The sequence below is a fragment of the Lipotes vexillifer genome, unplaced genomic scaffold (assembly GCF_000442215.2).
Source record: "Lipotes vexillifer unplaced genomic scaffold, Lipotes_vexillifer_v1.1 scaffold73, whole genome shotgun sequence".
In the NCBI taxonomy this organism is placed as follows: Eukaryota; Metazoa; Chordata; class Mammalia; order Artiodactyla; family Lipotidae; genus Lipotes; species Lipotes vexillifer.
The window spans coordinates 119,987-145,872 of record NW_006772656.1 but is presented as its reverse complement, the minus strand read 5'-3'; the positions used below and the strand labels follow the sequence as shown (position 1 = coordinate 145,872).

Sequence of the window (25,886 nt, the reverse complement as noted above, 5' to 3'; positions counted from 1 at the left end):
CGCAGTCCTCTCACTGTTGTGGCCTCTCCCGTTGCGGAGCACAGGCTCCGGATGCGCAGGCTCAGCAGCCATGGCTCACGGGCCCAGCCGCTCTGCGGCCTGTGGGATCCTCCTGGACCAGGGCACGAACCCATGTCCCCTGCATCGGCAGGCAGACTCTCAACCACTATACCACCAGGGAAGCCCCTGTGCCATTTTTTATAAGGGACTTGGGCATCCACGGATTTGGTACCTGCCGGGGGTCCTGGAACCAGTTCCCCCAGATACCAAGGGACAACTGTACTTATTTCTATTTAACAAACACAAAGTGTCTACCATGTACCAGAAAGTCTTTTTAGCACTTTACAAATATTAGCTCATTTATTTCTCAGAACAACTCCATGAGACAGGTACTGTTATTATCCCCATTTGACTGGTAAGGATGCTGATGTAGAGTGGTTAAGTCATTAGAGCCAGGAAGTGGTAGAGCTGGAAACCATATCACTGTGGCCCACTCAGTCAGTTTCATCAACAAATAAGCATTGTTTTCTCCTGTGTAGATCTTCACCAGAGATCCTTTAAACTTAATGACTAACACATCTTTAAAAGCTAAGAAAATTAAGTTCAAAGAAAAAGCTTTCGTTATCATTGTCCACGAATATGGTGATCTAAAAATTCTCTTCATCGTATTTTCAATAGTGATTTAGTTTTGTTCTTTAAATATCTATAGACTTTTAATGTGAATATTGGAAAGGAAATATGAGTAGTCACTTTACAGTTTGAGTTTTTGTCTTAAAATTTTCTTGAAATTTTAATTCCTAATTTTAGATCTGTTTGAGAAGATGGTTCCTGTGTCAGTGCAGCAGTCTTTGGCTGCCTGTGGTCAGAGGAAAGCTGATTTAGTTAACAGATCAATTGCTCAAATGAGAGAAGCCACCACTTTGGCAAATGGGTGAGTAGAGCTTAACTTTCATAAATTTATCTCTAAAGTTCTGATGTTTTCTGATTGATTATTTATGAACGTTGTAGTTTTCTGAGCTCAGAGCTGAATGTCAGGGATATTTGAAATAACAAATACAGACATACACACATTTCTTGGGGACACTATATTTACTGAACCCTGGCAAATATATTGTAGTTGGAAGAAATTTAATTACTGAAACAAAGTGAAAATATTTGACCACTAATTTGTATTTTAGGGGATATTTATTTGAGGGAAATGTGAAGTAGAACTGAACTTTCATGGTTAAGATACATGTATGTTCAGTATTCTGAAACAGTTTTTGTTTTTGGTGGATTGAAGCTAAGAAAATAATACATTGTTTTAAAAAATATATTAAGTATAATTTTCACACAATAAAATACACCCATTTTAAGTGTATAGTTCAGTTCTTTTTGATAAATATGTATACCCATGTAACTACCACCATCATGATCAAGATAGGGAACATATCCATCACCCTAAAAAATTCCCTCATGCCTTTCCATTCAATTCCTCCTCCTCTACCCTCTAGCCACTACTGATCTGCTCCCTGTCACCATCGGTTAGTTTTACCTTTTATACAATTTAATATAAATGTAATCATTATACCATGTGCAATATGTACATGATAGTACATTATATACAGTAAATAGTACATTATATGTGATATATATTGATAGTACATTATATACAGTGTATAGTATTGCTACAGTATGTATAATATGCAATACTTGCAGTATGCACAGCATGTAACAGTATATATTAAAAATGTGTTGGGCTTCTTTCACTTAGCATAATCTATGTTTTATGCATCAGTTTGATGATACTGAGCAGTATTCCTTTTTATGGTTAAATAGTTTGTTAATTCTTTCACCTTTTGATGGACGTTTCAGTTGTTGAACATTGATGTACAGATCTTTGTGTGGACATGTTTTATTTCTCTTGGGTAAGTAACCTAGGATTAGAATTGCTGAGTTGTATGATTAGTGTATGTTTAACTTCACATGAAATGTCCAGATGGTTTTCCAAAGTCATTGTTCCTGCACTGTTTGAGAAGTTCAGTTGCTCTGCATCCTCATCAGAACTTAGGATTGTCAATCTCTTTAATTTTAGCCATTTTAGTGTTTGTGTAGCAGTATCTCATAGTGGTTTAATTTTCATTCCCCTGATGACTAACGATGTTGAGCAACTCTTCATGTGCTTATTAGCCATTCATATATCTTTGTGAAGTGTCTGTTGAAATCTTTTTGCTCGTTTTTAGAAACTGAGTTTTTCTTCTTAATAATTTTTAAAGAGTTCTTTACATATTTTAGAGGCAAGTCCTTTATCAGAAATGTTACTGAGAATTTTTTCCTAGTCTTGTTTGCTTTTTCATGTTTTTAATTTTGATGAATGCATAGGTTTTGACCTCATTTTACTTTTTCCAGTGAGAAAGCAACATAAGTTTACTCCAGCATCCCCTCCATTATGTAAATGAAATAATAGAATAATAGTTATTGTGCCACAAAACAGATGAAGATGCTGTATTAATACATAGACCAACTATGTACTCTTGAAATTTTGCTTAGATGATATGAAATTATAACCATTTTGTGTATTACTTCTGTTTTGTTTTGTCACTGACAGTATAACAATCAGGAGTCTGCTAAAAGATTGCATTTTTAAAATAGAATTTTTGACTTTTAATTACTTAGACTGAAAGAAGTTAAATTTACCTGTGAGCCAAAGGTATCTCGTATATTTTAATGCATATTTCTTACCTTTTAGCTTTCAGTTCTGAACTGTGAACCTAACTTTTTAATGATTTTGTTTTAATTTTATCAATCACTGATTTTCTGTTTTTCCTCTATTTTTGCTTTATGTTTCCATTGACAGGGCTTACCCACTTTTTTGGAGTGCTAACTCTGCTGCTATTGATTTGGATATAGGACATCAGTGTTTTAAAGGAGGATTAGACCTCTAGATGACATACTATCTCATTTTTTCAGGGTGTTAGCTTCACTTAATCTTCCAGCAGCAATTGAAGATATATCTGGAGATACTGTACCTCAGTCTATACTGACTAAGTCCACATCTGTGATTGAACAGGGAGGCATCCAGACTGTTGATCAGTTGATCAAAGAGCTACCTGAACTTCTACAAAGAAATAGAGAAATCCTAGATGAGGTATGCTTTAAGAGATTTGCTTTTCAAGTAAAAACTTTTCAGCCCTGTGGTTTCCAGCAGGGATTAGGACTCAAGGATTCTTCCTGTTGGGTTTCACAAGGTAGCACTCATCATTTAGGTGACTTTGCTGTGGCCCAGACAGAGTCTGCTCTTCAGCCTCAAGAGGAATTCTGATTGAGTGAAAATGGGGTCATATGTGTCTTAAGGGTATATCAATGCACGTTACTGAAACTCGTACGACCATTGTGTAAAACTAGTATACTGTCACACAAACTGTTCAGGCTTTTCATAATTAATGATTTGTTTTTTCCTATGAAAGATTAGGTCTCTGGTGAACAACGAATCAGACTAAGGAAGTTAGGCTATCAAATGTTTTATAAGCCGACTATACCTATCTTTTAGTAGAAAGGAGATTTTATCAATAAGAATGGAACACTCAAGTTTTTTGGCTAAAGACAACTATTTGCCAATGTTATTCTCCTTTTACTGTGCTTTCACCTCTTTCCCCTAATTGATACATTTGTTTCATGGATTCTGTTTCTTCAGTTACTCTTTTTTCCTCCATTCTCCTAATGAATTCCTGTTAGATTGATCGTGGTGCTTCTGGGTCAGTTCTTCACATCTCTCTCTTTTAAAAAAAAATTAATTAATTAATTTGACTGCACTGGGTCTTAGCTGCGGCACTCGGGATCTTTGTTGCCACCTGCGAGATCTTCATTGTGGCATGCAGGATCTAGTTCCCTGACCAGGGATCGAACCCAGGCCCCCTGCATTGGGAGCATGGAGACTTAACCACTGGACCACCAGGGAAGTCCCACACCTCTTAAAGTTTCTATTACTTTTTCTCTCTGTGCTCTTGTTCTTTCTGGGAGGTTGTCTCAGGCTAGCCATCCAGCTTATTAATTGGCTGTTTAGCTGTGCCTTATTGTTTTTTCCCCCATATTTTTCATTTCCACGATGCCTGATTGGTTCCTTTAATAAATCACCTGTATCAATCTCACAACTACATGTGTCTTTTATTTTTTTGAGATAAAATTCACATAACATAAAAGTTCACCATTTTAACCTCTTTAGGCTTTTAGTACATTCACAGTATTGTGTGAGTACCAACACAATCTGATTTCAGAACATTCTCATCACCCCCAAAAGAAACCCTGTACCCATTAACTCCTCTTGGAGTTGAGTCACTCCACATTCTCCCTTTCCCCTTGCTCTTGGCAACCACAAATGTAATCTCTGTTTCTATAGATTTATTTATTCTGGACATTTCAGATAAACGGAATCATGCCTTTGGAGTGTTTTTGTCATAAAAGGGTGTTGGATTTTGTCAAATATTTTTTCTGTATCTCGATGATTATATGGGTTTTTTCCCTTTCATTTTACTAATACAGAGTATTACATTAATTGATTCTTAGATGTGAACCACCCTTGTATTCCTAGTTTATCCCACTGTCATGGTGTAGAATCTTTCTTTTTTTTTTTTTTTAATTTTTAAATTTTTGGCAGCACAGGCTCCGGACACGCAGGCCCAGCGGCCACGGCTCACAGGCCCAGCCGCTCCGCGGCACGCGGGATCCTCCCAGACCAGGGCACGAACCTGTGTCCCCTGCATCAGCAGGCAGACTCCCAACCACTGCACCACCAGGGAAACCCTAGAATCCTTTTAATGTGCTGCTGGATTTGGTTTAGTAGTATTTTGTTGAGCATTTTGCATTTATATTCATAAAGGATATTGGTCTGTAGTTTTCTTGTTGTGTCTTTGACTTTCAACTTGTGTGTCCTTATGGTTGTGTCTTCTGTAAATGGCGCATAGTAAGGTTTTTCCTTTTCTTTTAGTTTGACAGTCTTCATCTCTGTTTGTAGAGGGTTAAATCCTTATATATTAACTGTGATTATTCATATATTTGGAATCATGTTCTTCTATATTTTGTATTTTCTACTTGTCTCACTCTTTTGATTTCCTTCTTTTTTTGTCCCTCCTCACCCTTACGTTTTCCTGGTTTTATTGAGTTTCCTCCATTCTTTCTTGTTTTTTTTTTCTTTTCTTTTTAACAGCATGGAAGTTGTACACTTATTTTTCTTCTTTAAATTTCATTATGATGTGTCTGGGTGTGGGTTTATTTTCATTTAAATTGCTTGATATTCTGTTGGATCCAGTGAATTTGAGGAGTTTTGTCTTTCATCCATCCCAGAAAGTTCTTAGTTTTCACTTCTTTCAATATTGCTTTTTCCCTATTCTCATTATTATCTCCTTCTGGATCTCTGATGTTGAATCTTCTCCCTTTATTTTCCGGGTCTTTTAACCACTTGTATTTTCTGTTGCTCTGTGCTTCATCTTGTGTGATTTCTTCTGGTCTGTCTTCCAGTTCACTGATTCTCTTCAGTTATATATCAGCAGTTTTTGTGTTTTTTTTGGTACGTGGGCCTCTCACTGTTGTGGCCTCTCCCGTTGCGGAGCACAGGCTCCGGACACGCAGGCTCAGCGGCCATGGCTCACGGGCCCAGCCACTCCGCAGCATGTGGGATCTTCCCGGACCGGGGCACAAACCCGTGTCCGCTGCATCGGCAGGTGGACTCTCAACCACTGTGCCACCAGGGAAGCCCATCTCAGCAGTTTTTAACTATCCATTAACTTCCTAACTTTTTCATTTTATTTTTTTCATTTCCAGAAATTTTATTTGGTGGTTTTTCAATTCTTCTCATTCTCTTTCTCCTGTCATACTTTTATCTCTTATTCTAAACGTAGTAAATATATTTATTTTATTTTCTTTATTTTATCATCTTAGTATCTGTGGTCTTCGTGGTTTGGTTTCATGATTTGTTATTTTTGCTGATTTTTTGCTAATTGTGGTTTGTTTCCTCTTATTTCAGTGTTTTTTGTTTTGTTTTTGTTTTTGTTTTGTTTTGGTGTGTTCCTGTATTTTAAGACTGTTAATTTGGAGGGTTTTTTCTTTTTCTTTGTGGTTAATCTTTTACTCTGAAATTCATCTTAGGACTTTGTGTCACACAGGTTTTGTGATTTTCAGTTCTAAGTTCCCTTCTCTTGGGCAGTTTTCCTTTTTAAAAATTTGTCCACAGAGTGTCACCCATTTGGAAGTGACCCAGTTTGAGGGAAGATCGTGCCCTTGATCTAACCTCCTCATATTAACTCCACCTGTGTTTCTTGTCTCCTATTCATGTTCTGTTAAATTCACACTCTAAGCCATTAGAGAATGAGTAGGAGGTGAACTATGGACAGTAGGCCAGTTCTACCTTGTGGCCTATTTTTATATGGTTCACTAGTTAAGGATGATTTTTACCACTTCTAGAGAATTGTAAAAAAAAAAAAAAAAAAAAAGGAGAAGAATATTTGACAGAAACTATAGTCCACAGAGCCTAAAATATTTACCCTAATGTTTGACACAAAAGTTTGCAGACCTCTGCTCTAAGCTATCAGGAATTAGCAGATACCATTGACTCTAGCACTTGTGTCCATTGGTGGATTAGCACTTGTGTTTCAGGTCCTCTACTATCCTGTCCTCTCAGCTTATGCATTAGAAAGGCATTTTTTATATGTTAATTTTCAGTTTGTTGTATTGGGAGTGAAGTCTAAATCTCTTATTTTCATGAATTAATCAGTTTTCTCTGTTTTGTTTATGGCTTCAGTGGTCTAAAGGCTTTCTATTTGTTTTAATCTTAAAAACATCTTTGTTTAAAGTAGTCTTGGTACATGGATGTACATAATCTCTTAGTATTCTTAATTTTACTGAGTAAGGTAATGGCTAACCTAGTCTTAAATTTTTACAAGATTTTTTGTTAAATATAACTTGGGTTTCTGCAACAGAAATTATTGTACTAATTTATATTCTAACCAGTACTGTAGGAGCTCACTAATTCTCACCTGTATTGAGTATGATCATTTAAAAACTGTTTTAAATTTTTTACACCAGAAATATTTCATTGTTGCTTTACCTTCTTTTTAAAAGTCATTAAGACTGTTGGATGAAGAAGAAACAACTGACAATGATTTAAGAGCAAAATTCAAGGAACGCTGGCAAAGGACGCCATCCAATGAACTCTATAAGCCCTTAAGAGCAGGTAAGGATGTGCATAAATGACTTTGACTTGAGTAAGTTCTCAGTTTGGATCTACGTTTTTTGCTTGATTGAAGTAGTCTCTGATGTAAACGTGTTTTTATTGAAACTGCTATTATGCAAATCCAGGTGTTTTTCTTCAGTTCCGTGTAAGACAAAAAATAACAAAGGTAATCGACGTTCATTATGAGAAGTTCAAATTCTTAAGAAAGTAAAAATTAAAATGATCCTGTAATACTCATTTCCTATTCCAAGCTCTATGCATATTTTAAAAACATAAATGAGATTATATTATATATATGGTTTTGTAATTTCATTTCACTTAGTAGTGGGTAGTAAAAGATGAGTTTTAACAGTTAACCTGAAACCAAATTGTTATTACTTTTTTATTTTTTTATTTTTTTTTTGTGGTACGTGGGCCTCTCACTGTTGTGGCCTCTCCTGCTGCGGAGCACAGGCTCCGGACGTGCAGGCTCAGCAGCCATGGCTCACGGGCCCAGCTGCTCCGCGGCATGTGGGATCCTCCCGGACCGGGGCATGAACCTGCGTCCCCTGCATCGGCAGGTGGACTCTCAACCACTGTGCCACTAGGGAAGCCCCAAATTGTTATTTTTAAGACTTTGAATATTAAGATTTTGTGCTTAAGATAAATGATATCTAGACTTGTTCTATTTCTCTGTAAAAGTAATTAATACTATTGAGATTTTTCTAAAAATATATCTGCCTTTCTTTTAAGTCAGATTTAAGGAATGATCCTTTGAGAGAGGAATACTTTTGAAATAAGTTGTAACAATTTTTGGAGTAAATGTTATCTTTCTATATTCACAAGTTGTAGGAAAAGATTAGACTAATGTCGATTGGCTTTTATTTGGTGGACAGTAACCGCAAATGTATTTTAAGGTATAACTGTGCTTTTGCTTTATAATTGATTTTGTCATTTTTCCAAAACCAAAAATGCAAAAACTAACAGGAGCTCAGTTTCTGTTATGTAGTGAATTGGGACTTATCAAAGGGGGAAACAAGTAAAGTTGGGAGAACAGAATTAAAAGTACAACCAGCTCATATAAATTACTGTTAAAATCAGTACTGTGCTCTGGTAACATTTCTTTTTTTTTTCCCTCCACAGAGGGAAGCAACTTCAGAACTGTTTTGGATAAAGCTGTGCAAGCAGATGGACAGGTGAAAGAGCGTTACCAGGCTCACCGGGACACCATTGCACTTCTGTGTAAGCCGGAGCTGGAGCTGAATGCTGCCATCCCATCTGCTAACCCAGCGAAGACCATGCAGGGCAGCGAGGTGAGGACATGCATTTTGATGTGGGTGATCATCTGCTTATGAAAACTATGTTCAAGTCATTATGTACAATGAATTACCAATTTTTTTTCTTACTGGCATCTTTTTAAAAATGCTGATGTACATTGAGGTGGTTGTTTTTAGAGTAGCATGATATATACACCGTGTAAAAAGTAATTATATTAATAATACTACTGTCCTGTAGTAATAATTTCCATTTATTGAATGCCTCCTATGAACTGGGTACTGTATTCTAGGTACCTCATATGTTCACAGGTTTAATTCAAATTTTATAAAAGGGAGAGGCTTGGAAGTATAGGAACTTCCTTGAAGTGGAAGGACTGGATTGGCCAGATACTCTTCTGACCACAGATTCTTTGTTTCTTAGATCATTCTATACCACCTTCCACCATATTCCACTGGGAGTACCTCTGAAGGGAAAGTTGTCAAGGTGTGCTTGTTAATCTAATAAATGGATAACGTCATCATGACATTTCTACTGGTGACAGGAAGGAGAAAATCAGTAGTGGGGCGTGTGATTCGCTAAGTCCCAAAAGGGGAGTGTGGGCTGAACACTGTGAAGGTGTGTAGGAGGATAAGAGGAGACCCGAAGCACACAGGAAAATAAGCCAAAGGGCAAGAGATAGTTCTGAAAACTTCTTGAAAAAGGTGAATTTCCTGGAATAGTAGTTCTCAGAAGTTATCATTGTCATTCCTTATTTGTCTTTGCACAGAAACATTTCATGTATTTACTCAGCAAGACTTAATGGATAGCCACTGTGTAAGGCACTATGCTAGATGCACATAATATCCGGCCTTTACCTTCAATTCACTATCCAGTGTGGAAGATGAGACGTATACAAGGATTACTGTAATAAAGGGTAGAAATTGAAAAGTGTCGCAACTATACTGTGAGAATTTAGGGACGAAGTAGTTATGTTTCAGCATTTGGAGCTCCTTAAGCTTAGGAGGCTTAAGAAATTGGCACTTTATGAGAACAGTAGACAGGCAGGAAAGTGGATATGTGTAGGATCCGAGAAGATTGAGTGAGTGGGTGTGTCCAGAGCGGTTTCTGAGGTTCTGTGGAAGCAGCCCCCGAAGTGAAGAGAAGACGGCGCTGGTGGATGGCACAGAGCCTGCGTCTCAAGGCAGGGGTGCCTGAGGGAACAGTGACTGTCAGTTAGATGCTTTGAGGACGTGGGGGAGAAAAGGAAGGTGGTTAGAAGATTAACTTGTGAAGAACAGAGCCTGCAGACCCATAGAACAGCAACACATTCTGGCCCCTTTTTATTTTAGAAAAAACATCTGTTTAATATCCCCGTTTTTTCTTTTTAAAAAGTGTCACATGCATGACTCAGAACTTATAGGGCTTTTGTCCTTTTATTCTCCTGCTTTCTATAGAAAAGCAAAAATGGTTTTTGCTAAGCAGAATCAGAATGAGCATGTACTGATATTTTATTCAGTAATAGCTGCTTTGTTAATTCACAGTGGTGTTACATAGGGGAAGAAAACTTTTATAGTCAATATGAAGTTATTTTACTGAAACTAGATTTGCTGCATAGAGGTAATCAACAATTTTCAGTGTTCTAAATATTCATTCATCATGTGCCTTTGTCAGAAAAGGCAAACATCATGTGTTTATTAAAGCTATTTCAGATAGTTGGTCATCGTAGTTGGTGACACATTAGCCAGAGTTTTTATGAGAAAAACTCAACTATTTGAATTGCTGATTATTAAAGTGATACAAAGTACATGTTTTATTAAGAGGTCCAAGCATAACAGGTAGGGCTGTTTTTTTCTTTCATTATGAACAGGCCAACTAACTAGTTATTTGTCTTTGTTCTGTTTGGGCATCTGGTTTTAGGTACTTAGAGGATCTTCGTTTTTATACTGTAAGAGACAGTCATCTATTTCAAGATAATAGTGTTCCTGACTTTCAGCTTTGTTTACTAGACTATTTTTTAAGACCAGTTCTGCATATTCCTGTTTCTCCCCCAGCTTTATTTCACTTGGCTACTTAAACATTTTCTAACTTTTGTTAGACATAACTTATATAGAGAGGAAAATGACCTCTCTTACTCTAATAGCCAAGCAACCTTCACATAGGGTCATAGTTATGGTTGAGGTTCCATTATCAGTTTAAATATGCCAACAGATAAAACTATCTCAGCCTTTTCAAATTTATATGCTGTTACATCCCCCCAATACAAAATGTGTCACATAGTTACAGAAATAGTTATAATTCAGCAAAATAAGGGCTACTTAATTCTTGGTCTGTTCCTTGTTGTTACTCTGTTCTTGTCTGAGTGCTCAGATGCCTAAGCCTCTTTAGTCCACAATGCACATGAAGTATAGAGTTAAACCATGAAACCTAACTAACAGTTAATAATAATGGCTACTACTGACTGAACACTTAGCCTATGTTAGAAATTACATTGAGCACTTTATATGGATTATTTCAGTCTTTACAACAGTCCTGACATATAGGTACTATTATTATTCTTGTTTTGCAGATGAGAAAATTGAGTTTTCCAGGTGAACTGCCCTTGGTTACACAGTAACTAAGCCCATTATATTCACTAAGGGAGTGTAGTCAGAGTTGAAGTATTTTTTTCTACGTCATCATATTTCACTTTGCTAGACAACTAGTTTCATTTGTTTCTGTATTCACGATTTGATTTAATTTTGTGTTTTGGATGTGTAAAAGAATGTTCATGATTCAAAAGGTTCATGCAGAGAAATCTCACCCCTTTTCTTTCTACCTTGTTCCCATCTGCTCTATGTAAGTAACAGTATTCATTAGTTTTTGGTTTGTGCTTAGTGCTTTTATTTTTGTGAAAAATACATATGCACACAGATACATATCATATATTATGTGTGTGTATAGCTTTATATTCTGATTTCCCTTCTCACTCAAAATGAGACATACCATGCATAACGCTTTTGTACCTTTTTTCATTTAAAAATATGTCCTGGAAGTCATTTGGAAGCAAGACTTTGCTCCACTTTGTCTAACATCAAATTCTACTAGATCCCTTTAATAGACTTTGCCATGTCCATCCAGGTATGATTCTTTCTCCTCTTCCTTCCTTTTAGAGTGTCTGTGGTTTGATGCTTCTTGGACCTCTAAGACCATTTCTTTGTACTGCTCTGCATGTTAAGAGACTGAATTTAAGATAGGAAGGACACTTAGGAGATACGGTGGTAAGAGAGGCCAAAATTTAGAAGAAACTTGAGACTTTTCCTCAGGGCTTTGGTTTTCACATGGGAAGGTCGCTCTGGACCCTCTTGTCAGGGAGCTAATTAAGGCCGTGGACTGAAGAGCCGGACAGAGCTTCTTAGAAACAGGCAGTAGGTGAGCAGATCCTTTGGAGCTGGAAGTACTGCTGGTAAGAAGACAGACAGAGGTGTAGATGGGGTTCATGGATGGCCCCTTCTTCCTTTGTCTTTCCCCACTTTCTTTCTATGAGCATCCCTGGGGCAAGCAGAATAGAGGGCTTGGGGTTGCTGTTCTCCCTTCTGGTCCTAGCAGAAGCGTGAAGAGATGTGAGTGAAAGGGGGCAGCTCATGTGTGGCCTTAGAGGGCGCTTGAACACTCTAACACTATTACTACAACGGGGTGTTTATGAATCATGTGGGTGTTAGTCAGAGACTGCCTGGACCGAGTAAGAGGCAGAACTCATGATGCGAAGAGAGATACAGAACCCGCCCGCTCTTTCTCTCCCAGGATATAAAAGAAACATAGCTTATAGCTTTCTGTCTGTCTGTCTGTCTGTCTCTCTCGAGATATCCGTATCTCTGTTTCTGTCTCCATGTCTCTCTCTCTCTCAGTCTCGCTAGGTTGGCAAAATAGGGTATCTCTTTACTTGACAAAAACATACCTCCTGGAGACTTCCCTACTAGTCCAGTGGTAAAGAATCTGCCTTCCAATGCAGAGGACATGGGTTCAATCCCTGGTCAGGGAACTAAGATCCCACATGCTGCGGGGCAACTAAGCCCGCGCGCTTCAACTAGAGTGCCCGTGTGCTGCAAACTACAGAGCCCACACACTCTGGAGCCCACCTGCCACAACTAGAGAGAGAAAACCCACACGCCACAACTAGAGAGAATCCTGTGTGCTGCAGTGAAGATCCCACATGCTGCAACTAAGACCCGAAGCAGCCAAAAAATAAATAAATCAATTAAATTAAATAAATATTAAAAATATATATATATATATACTTTCCTCTGCCTCGTGACAAGGATGCAGTGTAGTGTAGCGAGGTTAAGAGATTGGTTTGGAGTTAGGCAGACTTAGGTCTCAGATTTCACCTCTGTTCCTTTTAGTAGCTGTGTAACCTTAGGCATGTTAACTTAATTTTTCTGGGATGCAGTTTCTCCATCTGTGGATTAGAGGTAATAAATATATACCCTATAGGGTATTGTAAGGAATACATTAAGTTATATTTGTAAAGTGTTTAGGACAGTGCCTGGCACATAATAGATGTTCAGTAGATCTGTTATCATTATTGCTGCTGCTATTGCAATCTGAATCCACTAAAGGTACAGCAATGTCTGTATCTAAATAAACCTGATGTACAATTTATACTAGGCTCTCTGAGAGATCGTCTCTCCCTGACCCTGGTGAACCTTTGTGTATAATTCCTTTCTTGAAATTGGCTTCTGTTTTTTGGGCAGTTAAACTAAGTTTCTTAAATTGTTTAGGTTGTAAATGTCTTAAAATCCTTACTGACAAATCTTGATGAAGTAAAGAAGGAAAGAGAGGGGCTGGAGAATGACCTGAAATCAGTGAATTTTGACATGACGAGCAAATTTTTGACTGCTCTGGCTCAAGATGGTGTGATAAATGAAGAAGCTATTTCTGTTACTGAACTGGATCGAATCTATGGGGGTCTTACAACTAAAGTCCAAGAATCTCTAAAGAAACAAGAAGGACTTCTTAAAAATATTCAGGTAAAGTTTATATACTTTAATAAGATTTTTATTTAAAAAATTACAGGGAGGATAAACCTGGACTAAATTTGTATCCATTTAGGATTGTGTTTTTTGCAGATGTTACATATTAATAGAAATCTGTAAACGTTATTGGTTATATTTTCATGCCCACTGAATTTGTGGTATTTTTTACTTAAAGGAAAGCTGTAAAGTACTGTGTTACTCCAAAAGGAATATATTTGGTAAATATCTAGTAATAACTGCAGGAAATCATATATGATTTTCATAGTTGGGAAAGTATCAGTACAAATGTTATGAGCTATAGTAACTTGATAAATAAGTGTAACTGCATAAATCTTTCTTTTAACAAGGTCTCACACCAGGAATTTTCAAAAATGAAACAGTCTAACAATGAAGCTAATTTAAGAGAAGAAGTTTTGAAGAATTTAGCAGCTGCGTATGACAACTTTGTTGAACTTGTAGCTAATTTGAAGGAGGGCACAAAGGTATGAAGCACAAAAGAAACAAGAGCTAGCTAACCAGTGTGGATGTGAGGATATAGTTTGGGAAGTTAATTGGTATTTCCAGTTGGACCAAATCGTTCTGTCTTGAATTTCTTAGCTTTAATGACTTTGGCTCCTGAGAGCTTTGGTATAAATGGGAGAAAGCTTAATGAAGGTGGGAGTATTTCATGGGAACTTTGCAGAATGAATTTTATATTTCACCAGGCAGAAAGAGGATGTGTAGGCATTCATATCAGGTAGCAGGAATTAGCACAGAGAGGTCAAAAGGTCAGTGACACTTTGTTGGGGGGTAGAAAGTTGGCCAATCTGAGTGAATTATGAGGGAAGAGGAGTAGTAGTCAAAGCCGATACATGGTTGGGAAGGGGGTGTGTATGGCTTTTATGTTCTGTGCTGGTGGTGTGGATTATGATAGATTTGTGATCTGCTTATGACTCAGAGTGCTTACTAAATATCTTTAAGTATTTTCTTGCCTTTCCTTTAGATATTTTAGGGAAATGCTTATATTTGTTTTTACCAATTACTTTGCTTCTGAGGGAACAAGTGATTTTTAAGTTTTTCAAGTACATAATTCCTTTTGGTACTTTAACTCCATAATGATCACTTAATAAAGTTATCTTGTTGTAAATACGGTAGATATAATGTAAAACCCTCTGAAGAGAGCATAGAAATACTGCCAAAGCCTTCCAAAGAGAGGGGATAGTAAAATGCCATTTTAATTCGGTTTAAAATGCTTTGTTGAAATAGATAAGCTGAGAAAACTCACCACAGTGCCTTTGGAAATTCTTCTGAGGGTTTCTGAAGTGATGCCTGCATTTCTGAAGTGAATGTACAAATCTAATACTTCCACTTAAATAGGTTTGGAGTGTTTATTAAGAAGTTGACTTTTCTCTAGGAATTGGGAACTTGTTCACAATCATGAAACTTTTAACTTGTTGCCACTTAATTTTTGGTGGCAGTGCTTTCTAACGATGATTTTATTATTTTTATTTTCGTAGGGAATCTTAGGTCATATTTAATATTAAGTTACTGGACTTAAGTGGTATGACTGTCTCTCATGCAGAGGATTTTAGCTCTTTAGCTTTAACTGTTATTGACAAAGGAGCTTTAGATTGTCTTCCTCTTAGATTAAAAATTGTTCTGGTTTATCACTTGTGATCGTTCTTTGCTTGTAGTTTTACAATGAGCTGACTGAAATACTCATCAGGTTCCAGAACAAATGCAGTGATATAGTGTTTGCACGGAAGACAGAGAGGGATGAACTCTTAAAGTAAGTTTATTTTGTGTATTAAATTGTACTTTTGAAGTATTTTTCTTTAAAAAAATAATATTCTTGCTACCTCTTTTAAAAAAATCATATGTGGAGACTTTTGTGGTGAGTTGGCTGTGTGAGTTGGCAATTTCTTTCCTCCGTGGTGTTTCTTTGTTTGTTTATTTGCTTTTTTATAAATTTATTTATTTATTTTTTATTCTTGGCTGTGTTGGGTCTTTGTTGCCGCACACGGGCTTTTTCTAGTTGTGGCGAGCAGTGGCTTCTCTTGTTGTGGAGCATGGGTTCTTGGCACGTGGGCTTAAGTAGTTGTGGCATGTGAGCTCAGTAGTTGTGGCTTGCAGGCTCTAGAGCGCAGGCTCAGTAGTTGTGGTGCACGGGCTTAGTTGCTCCGTGGCATGTGGGATCTTCCCGGACCAGGGATCAAACCCGTGTCCTCTGCATTGGCAGGTGGATTCTTAACCGCTGCGCCACCAGGGAAGTCCCCTCCATGGTGTTTTACAAAGCAACAAGGAAACAGCTGCATGATCTGAGAACAAGGGTGAAAAGGAGTGGAAACTCTAGGTGTAGGAAGAACAGTGATGTCACAGAAGTGATAGAATAGCTCAGGGTAACAGATCTTAGGAAATGCCAATAAACATAAGCAGTTTACTTTGAAGTGGCAAATAGATTCCTTACATGAAGCTAGAGGCACAGAACATGAGGGAGAGAGGGTTTATAGCTCAGAAAATGTCAGCAAAGTCACTTTCTGCAGGGGCCTACTGGGAAAGCTGGGCAAGTAACATAGGACTCATTCCATGTGGAGTAATGAATAGAGAGTTGACACAGCATTGATACAAAGATACTATATTCATTGAGGTGAGAAAGAGAACAAAATTTTACTAAACTTAATAGATGAAGAACATTCACCAGAATAATGTCGTCACAGAACAGATAAAAAATTTACCGTGAATTAAAAAAAAAAAAAGAAAAGGCTAGGAAACAATCATTAAGGATCACCACAAACAAGTGCCAGAACTCAAGGAAAATGGTAAGAAAACAGGAGGCACTAAAATGTGAGGTGTTGGGATTCAGGAAACAAGTGGAAGAGAAGAACAGAGCCATCACAGGTATAAGATGAAATGGGAAGGAGCAAAACGGAGGATAGACGATGAAGAAAACACAGGAGCACAAAGTAGAAAAGAAGAAATCAAAGAAAATGAAACCAAAGTAAGAAAAGGATTAAAAAGGATTAGAGAAAGTGGGCAGAGGAGATCCAATATATGTAAAATTGAATTTCCTTCAAAGAAGAAAAACCAAAACAGTGAACAGAACAAATATTTAATGATATTACTAAAGAATGTTTTCCTAAAATAAGGCTTGTTGAAAGGGTATATCATATGGTCAGGAGAAATGAACAAGAACTGTCAACACCCCAGCATATAAATTATTAGTCTTAAAAGATAATGATAGGATCCTATTAAGGCAGTCAGGCAAAAAGATCAGGTAAGTTTATAAAAAGGTGAAAAAAATTCAGGCTGGCAGCACTGCATGCTAGAAGAGAGTGGAATGATTGCTTGTTGGAACTCGAAGCAAATGTGAGGCAAAGATTTTATATCCAGTCAACCTGTCCTTCAAGTGTATACAGGGCCATGTGCTCAATTAGTAATGAATGTAAAGGACCCAGAGACTATTATACTCATGAGCCTTTCTTGAGCCCTTCAGATGACCTGACCATTATTCTTGTCTCTGTCCATGTTTAAACAGTTTCCCATTGAAGAAGTGGACGAAGTTAAGAGCTACTTTCTTCCACCCCCCAAGAAAGAGCAGGGCCAGTTGTTTTCAGTTTTTCTACTAAACCTTTAAAAAGCCAATAATTAGAATGCTTTTTAAATGGTTCTAGAGGTTAAAAAAAAAACCCTCCAAGTTAGTTTTACTGATAAGTAAATCTGACAAAGATTAAAACAGAAGTCTTCAGACCAGTTTCATTTATGAATATGGATGTGAAATTTCTAAATAAAATACTTGCCATTGATATTCTTCAGTATATTAATAAAGAACCATGACCAAGGGGGAGTGGGTGGTTATTCCAGTAATGCAGTGATTGGTTCAGTATTTTTACATCTAAGGAGAAAAAAATTCTCTTCATAGATGAGGAAAAAGCATGAGAAAATAACTATTCTGGTACTCAAAATAGGAATTAATTGACTTCCTTAACATGAAAATATATGTGTATGTGTGTATATATACAATAGGTCTATTTATCTGTTTATATCTGCACAAAACTCAGCTTCATGGTTAATGGAGAAATGCTATAAACATTCCCCCTAAAGACAAATGCCCATTATCAATGCTATTATTTAATATTATATTGGCAGTACCAGACTATACCATTAGAAAAGAAAAAGAAATTAGAGATAGAAAAATTGGAAAGGAGGAGGTAAAATTATCACTACTTACAGACTTTATGATTACACATCTTGAAAACCCAAAAGAATCAACCCTCAAACTCTGCAAATAATAAAGGAATTGTTACTGAAGATAGGTGATTATAAAAATAATTTGTAGAAATCAATAGCCTTGGGACTTCCCTGGTGGTCCAGTGACTAAGACTCCGCACTCACAATGCAGGGGGCCTGGGTTCGATCCCTGGTCAGGGAGCTGAATCCCACATGCAGCAACTAAAGAAAGGTCCCACAGTGCAGCCAAATAAATAAATAAATAAAATTTTTAAAAAATCAATAGCCTTCATACAGATAAACACATAGAAGATATAATGGAGGAAAAGACTTCACTTAAAATAGCAATAAGGAAGATAAAATACATAGGAATAAATTTGTCATTTATTAAACCTGTATGAAGAAAACTTTGAAACACTATTCAAGGACACAAAAGAGGACTTGAGCAAGCTGAAAGACATATCATGTCCTTAGGTAGGATGACACAGCTTCATGAAGATGTCAGTTCTAAAGAAACTTACGTATTCAACATAATTTTTTAAAATATTTATTTATTTATTTAAAATTTTCTTTTGGCTGCATTGGGTCTTAGTTGCGGCATGCGGGATCTTTCGTTGCGGCACGTGGTCTCTTTGTTGTAGTGCTTGGGCTTCTCTCTAAGTTGTGGCGCGCGGGCTCTAGGACACATGGGCTCTGTGGTGTGGGGGTTCCAGGACACGTGGGCTCTGTCGTTGTGGCGCGTGGGCTCTGTAGTTTGCGGCATGCAGGCTCTCTTGTTGAGGCATACAAGCTCAGTAGTTGTGGCACGCGGGCCTAGTTGCCCTGTGGCATGTGGGATCTTAGTTCCCTGACCAGGGATCAAACCCGTGTCCCCTGCATTGGAAGGCGGATTCTTTACCACTGGACCACCAGGGAAGTCCCTCAACATAATTTTGATTAAAAAAGGAATCAACAGATTTTCATGTAAAACTAGACAAGTTGATGCTAAAGCTCAAGTAGAAAAACCGTTAAAACAAGATTAGCCAGGAAAACTGAATAATAATAACAGTAAGGGGAAACTAATTTGCCAGATACTAAAGTATGTAATATTGTCTCTAATTAAAACACAGTGATACTGGCACATGATTAGACCAAAGACAGAATAGAAGATAGGAGTAGATTCAAATACATATGTGAATTTAGTGTAAGAAAAAATCCTAAATCAGTAAGAAGAAGTTAGAAACAAGTGTCTAACCATTTAGAAAACAAAAGTTATTTTTACCTCAGAATAAGTTCCAAAAGGATCATAATTGAAATGTATAAAATGAAATGAAAAGAGAATATGAGAGAATTTCTTAGTAAAGCTGAAGTAGGAAGGGTCTTTGTAATTCTGACTTAAAACCCAGAAGCCATAAAAAAAAAAAAAGTTCATCATAACATGATAAGAAGAATCAAAATGTAATAAACTGGGGAAAAATATTTGAAACTTATTCATGGGTAAAAGGCAAATTTACATAATTTATAAAGAACTCCTAGATACTAATGAGGAGGAAAAAACTCAGTAGAAAAATTGGGGAAGGATGTGAACAGAAATTCTGCAGATGAAATATGAGTGGTTCTTAAGCATATGAAAAAATACCTACCCTCGCTCAATATAAAATAAATATGAATTAAAATTACTCTGAAATAACATTTTTCAGGGATTTCCCTGGTGGTCCAGTGGTTAAGACTCCATGCTTCCACTGCAGGGGGCATGAGTTCGATCCCTGGTTGGGGAACTAAGATCCTGCATGCCACGTGGCATGGCCAAAAAAAAAAAAACATTTTTCACATTGGCAAAAATTTGGAAATTTGATAACATGCTTTATTGGCACACGTGGGGAAGCAGGTCTCATCCGTTGCTGTGAGAAGGCACATTGGGGCAGTCCTTGTGTGGGGCACTTGTGTGGGACCTGGAAAGGTCTGCTTTTGAGAATTTATTCTGAGGGTGTATGCTAGAAATGACATATGCTAGCATATGCTAGAAATGACATATCAGTGAATTCATTTCTAAGTTGCTTGTACCAGTAAAAGAATAGAAACAAATCAGGTGTCCAGGGCTGGTGAAATAAAGCTACATCTGTGCAGTGAAATACTATGCAGCTATTTAAAAAAAAAAAAAAAAAAAAAAGGATGTTTTCTATTTACCCATGTAGAAAAATCTCTGAGATAAATAATTAATGGTAAAAAAAAAAATAAGGTTACAGACAGTGTAAAGTATGCTTCTTATGTAAAAAGGGAGAAGATAAAAATACAGGGCTTCCCTGGTGGCGCAGTGGTTGAGAGTTCGCCTGCCGATGCAGGGGACGCGGGTTCGTGCCTGGGTCTGGGAAGATCCCACATGCCGCAGAGCAGCTGGGCCCATGAACCATGGCCACTGAGCCTGCGCGTCCAGAGCCTGTGCTCCGCAACGGGAGAGGCCACAACAGTGAGAGGCCTGTGTACCACAAAAAAAAAATATACACATTTGAATTGGTTTATTTCTGATAAGGAAGCTCTGGTCAGGTTCATAAGAAATAAAAAATAGTGGCTGGCTGTTTGTGGTAGTGAATGGTGGAATGAGAATTTGTAGTTAGTGAGTGGCCTGTCACTTTTTAGTTTTTGAATCAAGTGAATATATTACCTTTTCAGAAAATTATATTAAATTAATCTAAATAATTACAGGGATTTCATGTTTTTTATAGTACCACCAACTAGTCTAACTTTATTTTTGACATTGTATCTGTACCCCTGGCCTTTTTTTTTTTAAGCCATAGAACCGTTTGTTCAGACTCAATCTTGCAGAGAAGCCCAGTTTGTGAAACAAACAGAAATGGCTCTGTGATTTAATAGCTTTGATTTATATAATTAGTAAGTGGCTAGGAAATTCTCATTTGTCCTATAAATGTGTTATTTACTGCAACCATCTCTGGAGTCTATCAAAGGAAAAAATATTATGTCTTATATGCTTTATAATATATTATAATTATACAGGCTAGATACTGTGTTTATGATTAAATATACTCAAAATCTAATTAAATAGTTGTAAAGATAATTATAATAAATAAGTAAAATATATAAAATATTAAATGTAATTGTTATATTTACTATATGTGAGTTATATATATACACACATATATATTAGATGTTTCAAAGTTTGACCTTTTTCAAATTTTAATATTGACTAAAAACTTAGTTTATCTTGTAAGCATTTAGTACAGATTTACAAACATTAAGAAGTAGTTTTGATTTCTTGATGAATGTGTGTAAGTTTTCTTTCTATGTGGAGTGTCTAATTTATCTTAAAACTGGGATTGTTTTTGACAGTGAAAGTGTGGTCTGGGGGACTCGGAGTTGCTGTTAATTGTTACATCAAGACAGTGGGTCCTGTTGCAGACATTTCAGGACACGTCATGTTTACTGCTCTGTGCTTGTGAATAAGCACAGTGAGAAGTTGATCAATACCAAGTATTTCATAGAGTGTATTTTACTTCAGGGTTTTGTTTAGTGAGATTCCAGTTTACTGTTAGAGGAGACTTTAAAATACTAACAAAATTTTTAATACTGTATTTTAATAGTCCTTTCAACCTCTATCTTTAATGAATTTACCTTAATAATAGATTATGAGGTATCTTTTAACATAAACTATCTTGGTGCCACATTTCGAATATCTTTCAGAAAGCTTTCAGCAAGAAGTTTGCACAATGGTTTTAAAGTTTTCATCAAGAAATTTGCTCAGTGGTTTCGAATAGGTTGTTGTTTTTTGTAAACACTGATACAATACAGCGATTAAAATATTAGCTAGGTAACTGTGTGCAGTTGTAGTTTTCTGATAATTTTTAGGTTATTATGTTACGAGTTTCTCATCTAGGGGACGACCTCCTGTTAGAGAGAGGGCAGTTTCTTAGGCTCACTTGCTCAGTTTGACATGTTCCTTAGTCTGGCTCTAACTATGATCTCTGAAAAAGTTTACCTTTTTCCCTGGTCTTCAGAAACAGAATAAGAACTAACTTTATTTTACTCAGTAGTAGGAAGAAAGATTTCAGTTAGTTCTAGTCAAGAACAGAAATGTATATTTTAAAATACCATCATTGTTTTGAGTATATTTTCTGTGTTTCATACATGAAGAAAGGAAAGTAAGAAAAAGATCTGGTAATTTGTTTGTGTTGGTTTTCAAAATTGTGTTAATTTCTAACACTTCTGTCTTTAATAAGGGACTTGCAACAAAGCATTGCCAGAGAACCTAGTGCTCCTTCAATTCCTACACCTGCGTATCAGTCCTCTCCCGCAGGGGGACACACGCCAATGCCTCCAACTCCAGCGCCGAGAACCATGCCGGTCAGTAAGCAACCACATTTTTAAAATGCAAGTTTTACGTGTTCTTGACAGCTTGCTTGCTGTAAAGGATAACACAGACTTTACATTGTAGAGGTCTGGTGGTCACCACTTTGATCAGGTGACCAACCTCAACTTTCTGATGTTTTGCAGTATAAAGAATACAACATCACTCATGGATTCTTGCCTAAAAATGTTTAACTAAATCTAATGAAGTCTTTAGAATCAACTTTCAGTTTATAGCAAATACAGTGATAAAACAAGAAATTAAATTGTGCTGTTAGGAACAGTTGGACCGTCTAGAACTGGAACATTCTGTGAGACACCTGGCTTGGTCTTTTCTAAAAGCAAATGTCATAGAAAAAAATAGACGGCATATTCTAGATTAAAAGAGAGGAACGATTCATAATAATCAAATGCAACACATGAACCTCAGCTGGATCTTGGTTCATAAAAACGCCTAGAAGAGCTTTTGTGATAAATAGGGAAACTTGAATGTGGAGTGGATACTCAATGATATTAGGAAATAATTATTAATTTTCTCAGGTGAAATGGTATTGTGATTATGTAGGAGAATATTAGGACTTGTATGCTGAAGTCTTTCGGGCTGGTGTCCTGAAGGTTGCAACTTAACTTTCAAATGGTTCTGCAAATATATAGATAGATAAATATATGGATATAGCTATAGATAAAGCAAAGATGGCCAAATGTTAATAATTAATTTAATTGGTAAACGTGATTGTTTATAATAGTATTCTTTTAAGTTTTCTGGTGTTTAAAAATTTTCATATGAAAATTCATGGGGCCAGGAAGAGATAACAGGAATAAACTGTACCTGACCTGCTCCTTCCTCCCACCTCAAATGTCTAACCATTGATGAGAGCAGTAGTGAACAGTAAATGATTAAATATTAGGCATCAGGAAAAGAGCAGTGGCTATGGAGTATCCACAAATTGGAGAATTATTTTTCAGCTACAGTACATTTCTGGAGTAATAAGCCCACATTTAAGAATGGGAATTAGAAACATATTTGGTTGGATTCTAGAGTTTCTCATATGCCCTTTTATTTTGATTGATAGCAATTTGACAGAAACCTGACACATTTTGTCAGTGCTGACTTTTTCTTACAGCCTACTAAGCCCCAGCCCCCAGCCCGGCCTCCACCTCCTGTGCTTCCAGCAAATCGAACTCCTCCTGCTACTGCTCCAGCTCCAGCTCCCGCTCCAGCGAGCACTGGGACCACTGCACCAGCTCCATCACAAACTCCTGGCTCAGCTCCCCCTCTGCAGGCCCAGGGACCCCCATACCCCACCTATCCAGGGTATCCCGGGTAAGGCTGAAACTTTGTATATCCCAATGAATTGGCTAATGTTTCTAGCTCTGGTTAGTCTTTTAAAAACAAGCTCACCCCTTCTCTGAATGGAGGTGTCATGAATGAGTAAGCTACAGTGTCAGCTCACATAGAAATAAAAGTAAGTTATAGTCACTTTTTTTGAGTAGTTGAATAGCCATTTCCCAGGCTTATTTAATTTTAGTTTTTACATACTGGCTTTATATTAAATATATCTCTTCTGTATGGAATTCAGAATGTTTCCTTGGTCTTCTTTATTTAGGTGATAAACAGGTAGGTGCCTTTTCTGAGCTTAGCATAGCAAGGTTGATAAGGCCTGCTTTACATACCTGTACTTTGATGTCTTGGCATTCTGATCAACTCTTAAATAGAAATCTGTCTAATTATGGCATGTGTTTTCTTAAAGATCAGCTGCCTTTGTGATAGTTTTTTTAGTCTTAAAAATCCAGACATTTAACTATCTTTTAAAATGTCTTCCAAACTTAGTAAAGTACATTGTATCTTCCAAATGTTAAAACTTCGTAAATAGTAAATTTATGAGCCTTACAGTGAACGTTGAATCTTGTGAAACAGAAGTGTACTCAGATTGCCACATTAGATTTAAGGGCTTCCGTTTTTATTCCTTGTTCATAGTTGAATATTTAGTCTTATTTCCTTCAACAATCTTATTTTTTGGGTGGTAGTCAACACTTTTTTTGCATTTCAGTTAATAACAGGATAGAACACTTTTCTCTAGCAAGTACCTTGAAACAGCTGTTTTTTCTTGCCATTGAATGGCTTTCTTGAAAAAACTTCATTTTAGGATAATTATTGTATGTTTCATTTTCTAGTGTTTGATTTACCAATCCAGCTTTCTTGTGTTCTTCTTCCCATCAGGTATTGCCAAATGCCCATGCCCATGGGCTATAATCCTTACGCGTATGGCCAGTATAATATGCCATATCCGCCAGTGTATCACCAGAGCCCTGGACAGGCTCCGTACCCAGGACCCCAGCAGCCTTCATACCCCTTCCCTCAGCCCCCACAGCAGCCTTACTATCCACAGCAGTAGTGTGTCAGCTCAGAAGCTCAGCTGGTTCAGCTCAGAGGGAAAGAAATACCAACCCTGCAATAAGTGTACTAAACCCTACGCTCTGGTTCATATAACATACTCTAATGTACTGAGTGCAGTGTGTAATTTCTGTCTGCGGCTAGAAGCTGTGCCCCAGTTCCACATTTGATTGCACATGGGCCATTTGCTGCTGTTGCAGTATAAAGACTAAGTTTAATAGGATTTGAAATAAATTACATTACAGTTCATAAAAGTTGAAAATGAGAAATTAAACCCACAAGTGAAATGTTTGAAATTATTATACTTAGTTCTACATAAGACATGATTGGAACATCAGAGGCTTACAATGATGGTTTCAGTACTGATACTCAAAACTAAGTTATCTTTCTCTTTTGGTTTATTGATTTGGTTTAATTTTCATTATGCTATTTTGCATAATCAAAACATTGTAAATCTTATAATTTAAAAATAAATTCCTTAAGAACAGTTGTCATTGTTATGTTTTGTCATTGATTCTCATTCCTGTCTAATTTCTTTCTGGTATTAGTCTCTCATTTTATGTGTACACAAGTTAAACAGATCATGAGTTAAGTGCATGATTAATGCAAGTTAATAGGTTCAAGTAAATTTTATAGGAAAACCAAAAGAATAATAACCATAATTTATCTTTCATATGCTGATTAGTAAATTAATTTTGACATTTATTTTGAAAAATCCTATAATGTGGAAGAAACACAATTGCTACCAAAGATTCTTCAAATAAATATACAAGTAAATATGTATATTTAATGTTTTATTATTAGCTTCTCCAAGAAATTGATACAAATTCTGGTAATAATTTTTTTTCTTTTTTTCATAATCTGGTTAAAATAAATACATGTCATTAACAATGCTGTCTATTGTAATGGAATTGTTTAAAGAAAATTTACTGTACCCTTCCGTTCCTTTTTTTCACCTTACTGTCTTAACCTACTAACATTTAATGCACAATGTATATGAATAGATCTAAGCCCTTTTATTTTTATGCTCCTAAAAGATTGGACTATTTTATAATTCAGGGAGTGCACAAAACAGTTGTTGGGAGCATATGCCAATTCTGGAATAGGCTGTGTATTTAATATTAGTCTCTGCTGTTAGGATAAACTAATCACTGTATAAACCTCAGTGAGACTTGCCTAGTGGAATGCATAGACATGCCTCATAGAATGAGAAAGTGAGAAAGGAATGAGTTGTGTCATATCCCAGTGGGGTCTGTTCTGTGTGAGGTTCATTTCAGAACACACCAGGCATATGAGTAGATGTCCAGTGAATCTGTTTATTTTCTAAGTTTTAATGCTAACCTTCTCTTGAATTACTGTTTCATTTAAATGATACTATCAGTTGGTCCACTGTTGTTTTCATTTGACAGTTTGGGTTTATATTTTAAATGTGGGACCGAAGGTGTGATTGTAAAGGGAGTGAATTGGTTTAAAATACATGTATATTTTTAAAAAT

The 25,886-nt window shown here is 36.7% G+C and overlaps 1 protein-coding gene across 2 annotated transcripts in view; it reads left to right on the top strand.

The window, feature by feature from the left end:
* The window catches only part of PDCD6IP (programmed cell death 6 interacting protein), a 59,590-nt gene extending 34,307 nt beyond the window's left edge, over nucleotides 1–25,283 (top strand). The window contains exons 9-18 of one of the 2 annotated variants that reach the window (XM_007447688.1): nucleotides 808–931; nucleotides 2,950–3,127; nucleotides 7,093–7,204; nucleotides 8,327–8,496; nucleotides 13,198–13,446; nucleotides 13,800–13,934; nucleotides 15,126–15,220; nucleotides 21,870–21,993; nucleotides 23,121–23,320; nucleotides 24,218–25,283. In XM_007447688.1, the coding sequence (XP_007447750.1) occupies nucleotides 808–931; nucleotides 2,950–3,127; nucleotides 7,093–7,204; nucleotides 8,327–8,496; nucleotides 13,198–13,446; nucleotides 13,800–13,934; nucleotides 15,126–15,220; nucleotides 21,870–21,993; nucleotides 23,121–23,320; nucleotides 24,218–24,392 (1,562 nt within the window). In that variant the 3' untranslated portion in view covers nucleotides 24,393–25,283. The remainder of the gene's footprint in view (nucleotides 1–807; nucleotides 932–2,949; nucleotides 3,128–7,092; nucleotides 7,205–8,326; nucleotides 8,497–13,197; nucleotides 13,447–13,799; nucleotides 13,935–15,125; nucleotides 15,221–21,869; nucleotides 21,994–23,120; nucleotides 23,321–24,217) is intronic. The other variant, XM_007447687.1, reaches the window with a different exon arrangement.
* Nucleotides 25,284–25,886: the final 603 nt, after the last annotated feature.